The sequence below is a fragment of the Coregonus clupeaformis genome, chromosome 36, assembly GCF_020615455.1.
Source record: "Coregonus clupeaformis isolate EN_2021a chromosome 36, ASM2061545v1, whole genome shotgun sequence".
NCBI lineage: Eukaryota > Metazoa > Chordata > Actinopteri > Salmoniformes > Salmonidae > Coregonus > Coregonus clupeaformis.
In genome coordinates, this window is record NC_059227.1 from 14,566,124 (window position 1) to 14,579,757 (window position 13,634).

At 44.7% G+C, this 13,634-nt stretch overlaps 1 protein-coding gene across 1 annotated transcript; it reads right to left on the minus strand.

The window, feature by feature from the left end:
* Positions 1-826: 826 nt before the first annotated feature.
* On the minus strand, positions 827-11,842 carry LOC121552804 (isthmin-2-like). The gene is made up of 6 exons (XM_041865852.2): positions 11,087-11,842; positions 7,594-7,848; positions 6,302-6,629; positions 3,418-3,558; positions 3,138-3,206; positions 827-2,996 (listed from the first exon to the last, which is right to left on the minus strand). The coding sequence occupies exons 1-6, from the start codon at positions 11,216-11,218 to the stop codon at positions 2,479-2,481; spliced, it is 1,443 nt and encodes a 480-aa protein (XP_041721786.2). The 5' UTR covers positions 11,219-11,842; the 3' UTR covers positions 827-2,478.
* Positions 11,843-13,634: the final 1,792 nt, after the last annotated feature.

Sequence of the window (13,634 nt, forward strand, 5' to 3'; positions counted from 1 at the left end):
AATTGCGCCTATCTTTTCTTATGCTTACTGTGTTTTGAAATGTTGTAGATGAGTTGTGGATTTGTATATGATCAAGTCAACTACACAGAGCAGCTAGTAGAATTTCAAAGACATCTGATAGTATACAGAAGGACAGAATCAGGACAATCATGAGAAAGACAATCAATGCAAACGTCTTTATATTCCTCATTGTATTTGTCACAACATATTTTCATAGCACGGAAGTACAATAAAATGATAAAATGATAGAGACACTTGATGGAGTTGCTGTTGGAGTGGTCATGTCATGTGAGGCCGGTCGTTTCCCTTTTGACGTCACCGTGGCGTCAGAGTGTCTCAGTCCGAATTAGGTTTGAAAAATTCCAGAACCTTTCCCGAAACAATTCCAGGAGTTTTCCAGAAATCCCGGTTGAAGAATTCCAGGTTGGATGATTCCCTTGCAGGTTATGCCCTGCTGATTCCAGAAATACTCCAGCCAGGATTTTTTTTTTACCTGGGTATTTTGGGAAAGTGAATGTTGTGTATTTTGCAACCCTAGTACTGCACCATGTGGGTTTTAGTAGAGTCATTTCAAAGCTTTAGCAGACTTTAAAAAACGGACAATAAATACTGTACAAGACCATATGGTACACCCTTAGAAAAAAGGGTTCCAAAAGGGTTCTTCAGCTGTCCCCATAGGACAACCCTTTTTGGTTCCAGGTAGAACCCTTTTTGGTTCCAGGTAGAACCATTTTGGGTTCCATGTAGAACCCTCTGTGGAAAGGGTTCTACATGGAACCCAAAACCGTTCTACTTGGAACCAAAAGGATTCTACCTGGAACGAGCAAGGGTTATTCAAAGGGTTCTCCTATGGGGACAGCCGAATAACCCTTTTAGGTTCTAGATAGCACCTTTTTTCTATGAGTATAGTTATACTAGTTTAAGAAATCACAAAAGATCAACCATGCTTTTAAACAGAAACTCACATGATAATATACTTTACAAATGAACAATGCAACATTTCTGGCAAGTTATCCTTTCACAATTATAACATTATAACATATAAACAAATGCAAAAAACATGGGTACATTTGATTTTCATACATGCCATCATTTGTATATATACCTTAAATAAAGTGCCTTCCTTTAAAAAAACAACAACATGTGATTTCAAAATGTAATGCATGTTTGCACACATTTAAATAGAATTCCTGAAAGAGGTTTGGAGCATAAATGTTAAGACTTCAAGCCAACAGTTCCCACTCCTACGAAGTCTTTGCAAAAACAATGCAACATATCGTAATGGAATAAAACAGCTATTCAACTTTAATTACATTGACAGAAAAAATGGCTTGCCAAAAATCGCACAAAGAGCATAATTTCATAACTTTATCTTAATGAATACTGTATTTATCTGCTCTTCATCCATTTACACTGTAGATCCAACTTTTTCGTTTCCGTAACAGGTACCATTCTCATCTTCAATGTGCGCTCTGAAGTACAGTCCGAAGTACACTCTGAAGTGCACTCTGAAGTACACTCTGAAGTGCACTCTGAAGTAGTGGCTCCCAATGCTGTTCCACTGCTGAGGTGCATATGGGTTATAATCTCTAACAATATGAGTCCCCCTGAGAAAACTGTTGAAACATCCATGATTGAAGGTTCTCAAACTGTCATTGTTGAAACGGAGGACGATAAGTTCAGTCCAGACCAGAAGACTGTCTCCACCTCCAAGCTTCTAAGAAGATGTTCTGTTGGCATGTTATCAAGAATGAGCATGAGGTGCTGGGTGTGGTTGTTCGTGCTTGTAAACTTCTTTCTTTAGACCAAATTCGCTCCTCAGCTTTAGATTATATTTTTTAAGAAAAACCTTTCAGCAAATTCATGCTTGTTCAATCATATATCCCCCTTCAGTACCTATCGAACTTCATCTTCTCATAGCAGCATAGTTATGACTATATTAATGTGTTGGGCATGACACATTCCACAATCCCCTCTTCAAAATAAGACTTACTACAGTATCAAACATTTCACACAGCAAAATCAAATCAGGAAGTACGTTTGGGATGTTTATGTTGCTATCGTCAATCACACAGAGCTACAACACCAACAACAAGCCACCAACAGGCTACACGACAATGTCGTGCTTATATGCACACAGAAGTGCACCAGACTAAGGGACAGAGAGCAAGAGAGAGACAGAGCTTGGTACCATGCTGGATGCGAAACACGTCGGCAAGCATTGACAGGACTGCATCTTTTTTTTTTGTTCAGTTCAATTAAGTTCAGTTCTGTTCTGTTGGGTCTGGTCACAGGATGTTTAATGTGCCAAATCCTAACTTGAAATCAACTTGCACCTCAACCTTACAACCGCCATACCTCCTTATATGCAAAATGCAATGCAAAACAGTCCTACACATGCTCCCTTCTCAAGTTAGGATTGGGCCACACTGTACGGGTGAATTCTGGGTAGTGTAGTTTTGGCTGCTGCGTGCGTTCTCAGTACTCCCGGGCCTCCTCCAGCTCGTTCATGAACACGTCCTGGTGGGGGTTCTCAGGGCAGACCAGGCCGTTGTTGGGCGGCCGCACCACATGGAAGCGGCTCCAGTCCCCTTTACACAGGATCCAGGGCAGCACGTCCACCTTGAAGTGGAGCTCCGGGGAGAAATCCGTGCTGATCAGGTTGGGTGTTCCTGCACCCTTTCCCCGCGTGATCAGACAGCCACGATCGTCGTAGCAACAGTGCTGGGCGCCGAGCGTAGCGACATCGCCAGAGAGGGCCGAGCGGATGCAAGTCCTCGCAGAGGGTTTGTAGATGTCCAGGCGTTCTTTAGGGCCACTGGCGTCATGCCAACGGAAGGTCTGGTCATGTCCCTCGTCGAAAACGCTGACCACGGTGTAGGCGACGGCCGAGGGGTAGGCGCAGGGGCAGCTGGGTAGTTCTGACAGGACCTGGTTGAGGTACCTTTGGAGGAAGTCGCTCTTACAGTTCAGCCACTTCTCACATGTGTCCACATCTAGAGGGAGAGGAGAGAGAGACCATGTCAGATGTAATTAGATCAGCAGGTACATTCTAACTACCCATGTCTGCTAGTTTGATAAACCTTTTTGCTTAACCTAGCTAATCCATTTGCTAAGTGTACATTGATTCGACATACCTGTGCCAAACGGTTCAGTGCCATTCTCCATCTCGAAGGGGAAAGGTTCAGCCACTGTGTTGACATCATCTGCAGAGACAGGAACGGTACCATTTAGTTAGATAACATCTCTAGCTCACATTCACAGATGATTCAGCTAATCAACTAGTCGATCAATTACATTTGATTAGCTGAATTGGGTGTGTAAGTGCTGGGCTGGAGCAAACGCCTGTACATCCTGTGGCTCAGGACTAGGAGTTAGTGACCAGAATCTAGAATAAAAGTTGTGTGTGAAGCTCACCTGGACAAGGCTCCATGTCACATTTGGAGGCCTCTGTCAGGGTGCAGCTGTAGCCACAGGACCGGGTCCTCTTCCTCTCTCCATGACCACAGGTGACTGAGCATGGAGACCAGGCACTCCACTCCTCCGTCCCCTCCTTCTCTGTATGGGGGAAGACAAAACAACAAAACCAAAACTCATCAATGATAAGGATTTACATAGTGGTTTCCATTTTGTGGAGTAACTGTAACTCATTAGCCTGGGACCAGACTGATACATTTATTTGTTTCACCTTTGGTTTAACTAGCAACACTTCTGTCTGGTCACAGTAAGCTAGTATCTCACTCCTTCCAAAACGGATGTGTAGGAACCACAACACACCCCTAGAATCCCCAACCCTCCCCCCAATGCTCACTCTCTAATCAGAGAGAGTTGAATTCCTCTCCCAGCTGCAGGGTTCCCTAACTAGGTTCGCTAACTGTGTAGAACTCCAATTAAAAGCATTTGGCTTGTTCACCACATACGTTTAATAAGCTATCACGGAAAAGGAAAACAACAACTTGAAAGGGTTGATTAGGAGTGGGCATGAAGGGAAAGTCCTCATAGTAAATAGTGCTGCTGGGAAACAACGCTAGATTAGGTTTAGATGCCTTTCCTGAACCGAAGTATAAACCAGAAAATACTGTAGACTCTTACACAGGAGTAGAGTTTCCCTCTCAAAGACCCCTTAATTAACTGTTTTTCTAAAATAATACAGGTCTAATTATCTGCAAAAAATCTATCTACTAAATGTTAGTATTTACTATTATAGCTAAACCATAACAAGGCCTGTATATAGGTTTTCCATCTCAGGCAACAGTATAATTTTCCTCTGGTCTAACCTTCTCCCAGGCCCATAGTCCTGTAATGTAGGCTCTGCCAAATTAGAGACAAGTCTCCGCGCTGGGGCTGAAGATCTCTATCTGCTTCTGAAAGGTTTGAGTCTGGTGTTAATGATACCGAAAACATGTCCGCCCTCGATTACAGACAAGACGAGGTGGGCGCAGAAATGGCAGCTTTGTTGACGGTGCAGCTTGGGCCTTTGTGGCGCTGCCAGCTCACCATGTGGCCAGAACACAGGAATAGACTCTTCTCAGTACAGGAGCGTTTTAATTACAGGAGGGAAGCCCCAATCATACATTACGCTAGTCTGGCATACATACTTCATGTTCACTACAAGTTTTTAGATATTTTATATCTGACCACTTAATAGACATGGTTGCCTTGTTCCTAACCCACATACACCTCATTTAGCAATGTTCAAGCAAGATGCACATGCTCATATACATTCTATACTCTTGTTATAGGAAGGTACTGTGTTTTGGTTCTTTGAGATTTGAGGTTAAGAGCAATTGCCAGAGTTAACAATCAGTCTCTTTGTCTGAAATCAATCCCTTTGTCTGATCTGAAGGGTAGAGGCAAAGTGCACACTGACAAAAATGTGTGACTTAGAATTAAACAGGGAGATCCTCTGCCTGTGTACTATCAATGTAAACATTCATCAAACTATGAAGTTGTAACTCCTCTGTCTACTCTCTTAGGCCGGATTCTCCCAGCCCACTGTCTCTTCCATTCCTTTAAATTAAAGTTTCCACAAGTTTCCACATCCATACTCTTCCCTTCTCTTTTCATTGGGTCTGCTCTGCTCTGCGGGGCTGAATAAAGCTGCCTGCCTGTGCAGCCAGAAGGCATGCTGCTCTTTTCCCACCATGCAGAGGGAGAAGATGGACTGAGGAGAATTAAGAGAAACAAAAAACAATAGAGGAGTAAATGTTATGCACAGCCCTGAAAGCCTCCGAATTCTTGAACTGGCTCAAAAGGCCTTGCCGCCCAGGGCAGAGGGCCGAGCCAGGGTCTGGGGTCCTGGGGTCCCGGAGGGGGGATGAAAGACCCAGCCGAATGGCCCCTGTCATCCCCTCTTCCCAATCTGCCCTCTAATTGTTCACAAGCAGTGGGCTGTTTTGTCTGTCCGGGGGAACAGGCTCACGCTGCCATTAGCGAGTGCATCGGGCCCATCTTCAAAAGACAGCAGGCCTCCACAGTGAGCTGCGGGCTGGGACCCAGTGTCCACTTCAAAGGCTTGGGCTCCACAATGGGCCTGACGGTCGAGTGCTCGTGGAGCGGAGAGGTCTCTTGCTCGCATGCTCAGTCAATACTTCTGTCTCTCTATCTTTCTCGCAATTCTGTGCTGCATCTCTCTCTCTCTATCCGTCTATATCGTACCACTTTTCTATAGTCACTTCCTATAAATCTCTTTATCTCCCACCATTTCAAAACATTAGCTGGCATCCTCAACTTTTGGATGCCATTTTATCACTTTCAACTACTCTCAGACAGGCATGCCAAAGACCAGGGGATCAAAGATTAAAAGTTTTCCAATTAGAATGATTTTTGGAAAGACTTTGGCACAGAACCATTGCCTGGAAGCCAAAATTATTGCGTACTGGCATGTAGTGGTCCTCTGTAGCTCAGCTGGTAGAGCACGGCGCTTATAACGCCAAGGTAGTGGGTTCGATCCCCGGGACCACCCATACACAAAATAAATGTATGCACGCATGACTGTAAGTCGCTTTGGATAAAAGCGTCTGCTAAATGGCATATTATTATATTATTATTATTATGTAGAGACATGTTGACTCTACAGTAGTCAAAGTGATCCCAGGTTAGGTGTTAACTAAGATGGCTGGTGTGACAGCTAGACAGACACTGTGCCACTTAGGCATTTACACAGGCAGCCCAATTCTGATCTTTTGCCCAATTATTGGCAAAAGATCTTATCTGATTGGTCAAAAAACCTATTATTGGCAAAATATCAGAATTGGGCTGCCTGTGTAAACCCAGCCTTAGCGAAGACAAGAAGCCTCACCATGGTAGCTATGAGTGGCGTCCCAACCCTCGTTCCAGCGACTGTCCCAGTCTCCCCCCACTCCGCTTGGGAGGGGCTCCTCACTACCGTACTCCAACGCGTAATCTTCCTCCTCCTCCTCCTCCTCCTCCTCTCCAGTCTCCTCCAACCCTGAGCGGCCTGTCCCATCCTCACTGGAGTCAGCGTCTGTGTAGCCCCAGAACAGGGGCCAGAACAGCTTCTTACCCCCCAGCCAGTCTACAGTGGACGGAGAGGAAGGAGGGATCCAGTCCTTGACCAGATCCATCTCCACTTCTATGTTAGGGTCATCCACCACCTCAATGGTCACCTGGGACAGGGGGAGAGGAGAGAGGGTGATAGTAAATGTTATTACATAATGTACAAGCTTGGTATCAAAGATCTGTGCGTGCTAAACTAGCTATGAATAGCAACCTCTACATACTCTGGTGTATTCATGCCGACAAAGTCTGTACAAAGTTGTACTTTAATGTAAAAAAAGACAGGCTCTTTAAATTATATAAAGTGGATGTATTCGAAAGCCACAACGGAAGCAAGATATGACTGAGCAAAATCATCGGAAATAATCCCAACCTCCGGAAGTACCAAAGAAATTGACCTGCCTAATTTCTAGCTCTGACTTGGCCAGCCAGAAACAAGATACACATTGAGCATTGAGCACTAAATCAGATTATCCTAGTTCCTGAGCATTTATTATGCTTTTTTACATCTCATTAGACTGGTAGGTGATTACCGTATGACTCATCCTGTACGTTAAAGCTCCAGGGACTCTGTCCCAATTGGCAGCCTATTCCCTATATGGTGCACTCCTTTTGAGCCTTGGTCACTACTTTTGAGCCCCAGGGAATAGGGTGCCATTTGGGACACAGTCTCCATAGTAGTGGATGTCAGGACCAGGCAACAGGGTGTGGGACTTCCATCACCATAAGAGGGCAGAGCCAGCCTGGGGTCATTACATGCAGCTCCAGCTAACCATATCCTGGAATCGACCAGAAGATGTAACCAACTAGCGGTAGATTTATGTGATATGAAGCTGACTTGTCCTTCTGCTGAAATTCTCTGGAATATTCCACTCATCATGCCACAGAGAACATCAACACCATAGAAATGAATTCAGGTAACAGATCTCTACCCTCATCATTGCCTTACCAAATGGGCACGCCGCTACACATTGGTATAAGATGAGTTTCCCGCCCTACAATGTAAAGAGTGAAAAATCTCTTTGAGAGTGAGAGTTTTTTTCAAATATCCAAACAATAATCATCACCACTCACCTGGATGTTGGGGTTCTGAGAGCTGATGTCTGCGTTGGCGAGTTCAGGAAAGTTATTGAGGTCCAGAACGAAGGGTTTCATCTCCTCCTCCGGCTCAGGCTGGGGCAGAACCCCTACGGAGCGATGCTGAGAGTGGGACCACCTCCTCTTGTGGCGGTGCTCGGTGTCAGGGGGGAGGAGGCTCTGGACCTGGTTCTGCTGCTCCAGGGCCTCCGGTCCACGATGGACCCCACTTGGGGGCGGCTGAGCACGAGCCTGAGTAAAAAGATAGGAGACCTCAATTAAACATCATGATGAAACACAGTGGACTGGACCATTCTGAAGACTTGGATGACATGAATAACACACAGTAAGTACATTTGCTACTGGCTGGTTCAAAGCCACATAGGTTAACTTGCTAGTTTAATTTAGCAGGTTGTTATGTGAAAGCTTAAAAAAACATTGAGATTTGCATTGTCAACCCCCTATAACATTTACACCATGTTACTACCATTTTCCACTGTTGTTAGACAGTTCTCCTGAAAACCATAAGGGCAACAAACCAACCAACCAACCCTAGTCCATCCATTACTCTTTTTTTCTCACAGCAGCTAAAGCCCTGGCATCCAGGCCTTTGACAAAGAGGAGACTGTGCCAGATACTCTAGTTTTAATGAGAGGGCCTCAGAGTCGTGGGACCCCTGGGACGGTGGGCAGGCTGGCCCTGACCCTATGTGTGTCTCAACCTGCCGTGCCGTGCCGTGCTGTGCCGTGCCACCACACAGCTACCCGCTATACACAGACACAAGCTGTAGGGGTCATCCTCAGTCAGATTCCAACCATCAGACACCTGTCAATGTCTTTTTCTAAATCGAAGCTCATCCTTCTTTTAACTAGGGAGGAGGATGAAGTTGCCCCTAATTCTGATCTAAGATCAGTTTGCCTATTCTCCACTCTAATAGTTAAAGTTAGAATTTAGGGAGGGTGAGCTGATCCTAGATCAGTGCCTAAGAGTAACTTCTACTACTCTAAGCTTTTAATTCAGCCAGCATCTATAAATAAATAGCCCAAACATCTGATGGGGCCTCAGTGACTGGAGCCGTGCCAGTTTGCGGTCGAAAATGTGGTGCCATTTAAAACAATGAGGGGGAAAAAAGTCTGGAGCGGTGACAAAACGGTTGAGCAATTGTGGTTATGGGGCCGAAAACAGACCATACTTTTTCAGTGGCTGCAATTGTCCCATAAAAAAGTCCATCAGATCCAACCATGAGAACATATGGTCACCATTTAGAGGCAACCCCTGTCAAACAGCATGAGGACGAGACAGGAAGACGGGGAGAGAGAAAGAGGAATGATAAAGAGTAAATAGAGGATAGTGAGGAGGAGAGAGTCAGAGGGGGATTGTGAAGGCTTCCCCTTGGGCCTAGTCAGGTCCCTCTGAGGCTTAGCATTAAAAGATCTTCATTACATGGTTTCTACCACTTGTATCATGGTCTGACTAGAGAAGTATTGTCAGAAGTTAGATCTAGGAAAAGGAGCTCGTATAAGATACTCCTGACACACACACACACAAACACACACACACACCGACAAGACTTTAAGATTGGAGTCATGAAGGGCCACATATTTTCACACCTTCCTCATCTTGTCTTTTTTACACATCTGGATTCTGTATTCAGTCTCCTCCTCCTCTCTCCCTCCTCCTCTTTCTCTCTGATCCTACTCTCTCCTTCTCTCTCTCTGGAGAGGGGCTCCCCTGATGATCAAAGGCTTTTTGGTTGATGGTATGTGGTCTGTCTTTACGAGCCACTATGGATGTACAGCAGTGGGAGTCCTGGCCTTTCCGACACACAACAAAGGCATTAACATTCAATTCCTCTTCCATCATGAAACAAAACTTAGTGTCCTTTGTAGGGGGTGGCTGGGGGACACTGGAGCCATTTAGCCTGGCCGGCCTGGCAGTCGGTGGTGGCACACATTCAGCAGGGACAGAAGAGGAAATGAGGGGAGGTGGATGTACAGTACTGTATGGATGATGAAGCAGAGGAGGGCGGGTGGTGTGGCAGGCAGTGCTGATTTATGTGTCCACAGATATCAAAGGCCTCTGCACTTGGCCATTTTCAAACCATTACAGAAGAACAATAAACTATGGGGCCCTTTGATCGCCTCTTGGAAAATGTGGAAAATAGAAAATAAAAAACAAGTGCAAGCACTTGAAAGAGGGAGAGAGGAAAGGAGAGGATGGAGGGAGAAAACTGAACAGATAAATAGAGCAAATAGGTCTCAATATTTGGGAATGAGGCCACGCACACTTCACACCCCTCCTCCACCCCCCATGATAAGGGGGAAACCAAAAACAGGAAATTCCACATTAACTCAGTAAAGAGCCAAAGTAAACAATCAACCAGCCTGACCTCTGACCTTATTCCAGTGTGAGAGAGAGCTGCTGATGGTTCCTTTTATCTGGTTGCACTGGCATCTAACAGGTCACCAAGAAAGGTGCACAGTCACCATGGTGGCACAGGGTCACACTCGCTGGTACCCAAAACGCACATTCAGCACCGCCAGTCACACTCCCTCTCTCTTTGTCTCCTTCTCTGTCTCTCACTCCCTCCCTCTCAGATTCTCTCTCCCTAGCTGTTTTACGTCCAACTGACATAAATCAACCATCAGTTATAGGCTATGGGCATCAGGACATCAATAGGGCATCCATTGGAGGAGACCCAGGGGAGATAAAGTACAAAGGAACGACTTCATAACACAGATCTGGAATCTGTCTGTTTGCAACTTTCTTTCATTCTTACATCTGATTCTGTTCATGGTGACCCTCAAGCCCCCTATACACACGCACATGTACATGAGCCGCACAAATACCCCCATTGGATCCGGTTACAGAAAGGGGATACAGCCTGTGAATGTATTGTAGCTGCTGTGTAATGCTATGCTGCTTAGCTCAGGCTGACCTTCTCTGGATGCCCAGATAATTTACTATACATGAAGAAACACAGAATAACACTTTACCCCAAACCCCTAGAGATTTATTGATACAAGTTTCCTTTGGTTCATGGACAGGGAACGGGCAATGACAGTCTGCTGTGGGTGCACAGCATTGTGAGTCTGTATGCGATGCCTTGATTGGGGTTTGCTATCAAGTTTTGAATGATATGAATGATAATGCAGAATGTTTTTGGCAGGAGAGCAGTAGTTATTTTCTGGAAACTAATTAAGTTATCACATTTAATTTGATTTGTAGAAATAATTGGCATGATGGCATCAAGAGAACTCATACTCTAATTTACATGTAAACATGTTTTTGTAAGATATTACAATATTGTAATAATTATATATTAAATAATGTACATATGCTCAATTAATTTAAATACAATTTGTATCATATTTAAATATTGTTATATTTGGAACGCAACGGACGGAATTGGTAAAATCTTGTAGAATTATTATATTATAATATATTATATATATTATATTGTAAAATAATCAAGAAAAAAGTTGCTTACCTCCAAAGACACGCTGTTATGCAGTTTATTGTGCTGTTTGGTGGGAAAGCCCATCACCAAGCCAACAAAAAGTACTAAAAAGATCATCAATATTGTCAGACATCTCCCTCCGACTTGAATCATTTTCTCCATTTAAGTGACAACTAACAAGTAATTTGAAGTCCCCAATCTATCCAATTTATTCCTATCTTGTATATTCTTTACTTAGCGAGATAAACGTTGTTTTCTGTCCTCATCAGCGCTTCTTCTTTTCCAGAATTTGTTTCCTTCCGAGAAAGTCACCTATTCAACCAGCATCAACAGCTTCATAGTCTTCCTCTTGATAGAGATGCGCACTAATGTCCGATGGCATCCGACGCACAATCCATATCCCTCTGCCGCACTTCGACGCAACTCTGACCACTCCGAATCTCAAAGCGACTGATTTCTCCTTTCACTGTCTGCCTGCCTGTATGGCGCGTCTAGGTCAATGTCTAGCGCTCTTCAAGCCTCCCCATATAACCAGACCAACTTTGGCTATAAGTACAAAAGACACACAGATACCCACGCACTCTCTCAGTGCGCACCGGTGAACGGTTTATTCAACTAGGTTAAAAGAGTTGGGTACATTTCCTTATGGATGGGTGGGTTGGTGGGTGTTTTCTTCCAATACATTGAAATCTGGAGTTGAGAATAGCCTGTTTGCGTTTTATCTCTGACGCGTTAATCCATTATCCAATTGAAGTAAGTCCCTTATCCACAACGCAGGTTTGTCCAGATCGATCAGTGTCTAAATCACACTGGTTTGGATACGCACGTCTTCACAGCTTCTACACTGTTGAAGAGAGGAGGGATGCTTACGACTCAAAAGGTGGTGTCTCGCGGATTTAGTTACCCAAATAGAGAGGGAGAAAGCCATTTGGAGATGTGACCGTGACACAGAAACGGCTGATAATTGGCACGCGAGTAATGGAAGAGGAGACAAGTGACTTTGTAGACTGTATTAAATGGATTACTAGGCAGCCAACACATTCATTAGGCACATTAGGTGTCACACGTCAAGAAAACAGTGCTCCGAGCCAAGGCGCTGACAACAGCTGAGGATAGGCATACTTTCACACTACTCTCCTCCATATAAAAAGATGGTGTGTCAGTGGCGATGCGTCATTGTTTTGCATGTTATTGTTTTGGCATTAATACATGTCACATATCAGTTCGTAAACAATGTAAAAAACAAAAAAACATTGAGTTAATGTGGCCCTCTGTTGCTCGATTGGTAGAGCATGGTGCTTGTAACGCCAGGGTAGTGGGTTCGATCCCCGGGACCACCCATATGTAAAAATGTATGCGCACATGACTGTAAGTTGCTTTGGATAAAAGCCTCTGCTAAATGGCATATTATATTATTAATAAAGCTGCATACAAACATGGTCTCTTTTTTGCTTTCTTGAGTAAGGCAGCTCCAAAATGCAGGTGTTTCAGCCTAGCTCAGTGCTTTCTGTGGTGGTGGGGCAGCCAGTGGAAAATACAGAGCGTAGGGATTGATAATGTTCTCTAGTTGCGCCGTGACTCAGTGTTCTGTCACTCACTTGGACACTATGTCATCGCAAAATCTACGGGTAGAGCTTGAAAATTCAAGCCCCTTGGGTGCTGCCATAGACGTTACATTTGAAGTGCCAATCCAAGAAGGCTCAAGGTCATTGGCCACAGATAAAATGACGTTAAATCACGTTATATCTACAGTAGCTTTAATTGGACTGATCATATCAACATCATACTTTAAAACTCTTAGCTAGCAAGCTAGCAGTCATCATCATGAATCAATTAGACAATCTACTGGCAAATCCTTTTCAATCCTTGTCATTTGACAATAAATTATAGATAAAACATATCGGTGCTCATCGTCCATTGGACATAAACATTACACAACAAGTTGGAAATCGCAAATTCAATAATGAGTGCTAAGGTGCAACTGCAGCCCCGGGTTCGATCCCAGGCTGTGTCACAGCAAGCTGTGACCGGGAGACCCATGGGACGGCGCACAATTGGCCCAGCGTCGTCCAGGTTAGGGGAGGGTTTGGCCGGCCGGGATGTTCTTGTCTCATCGTGCTCTAGCGACTCCTTGAGGAAGGCCGGGCTCCTGCAAGCTGACCTCGGTCGTCAGGTCGAGTGTTTCCTCCGGCACATTGGTGCGGCTGGCTTCCGGGTTAAGCGAGCAGTGTGTCAAGAAGCGGGGTGGCTTGGCTCTCGACCTTCGCCGAGTCCGTAGGGGAGTTGCAGCGATGAGACAAGATCGTAACTACCAATTGGATATCACGTAAAAGGGGGTAATGCCATGGGCCAGAAAAGTTTGAATACATTGGCCATGCTGTCAATCCAGCATGACTTCTGCTGTGTTCAAAACAACTGGAAACTCTGAACTGGGAAATATCAGACATCAGGTAGTTCAAGACAACTGGGAACTAGCTCCGACTGGAAAAATACGGAAAATAATTTTGAACGGTCATCCAACTCGGAATTCCAAGTCGGGAAGATCGGGCCTCTTTCTAGAGCCCACAAGAAGGACCGA

What these genes read in the sequence shown, in the direction of transcription:
- LOC121552804 (XM_041865852.2), bottom strand. Translation starts at nt 11,218, where the DNA reads ATGGAGAAAATGATTCAAGTCGGAGGGAGATGTCTGACAATATTGATG. An exon ending in ATAACAGCGTGTCTTTGGAG is followed by an intron (nt 7,849 to 11,086) that starts GTAAGCAACTTT and finishes CTTTTTACTCAG; the next exon opens with GCTCGTGCTCAGCCGCCCCC. An exon ending in CTCAGAACCCCAACATCCAG is followed by an intron (nt 6,630 to 7,593) that starts GTGAGTGGTGAT and finishes CCCCTGTCCCAG; the next exon opens with GTGACCATTGAGGTGGTGGA.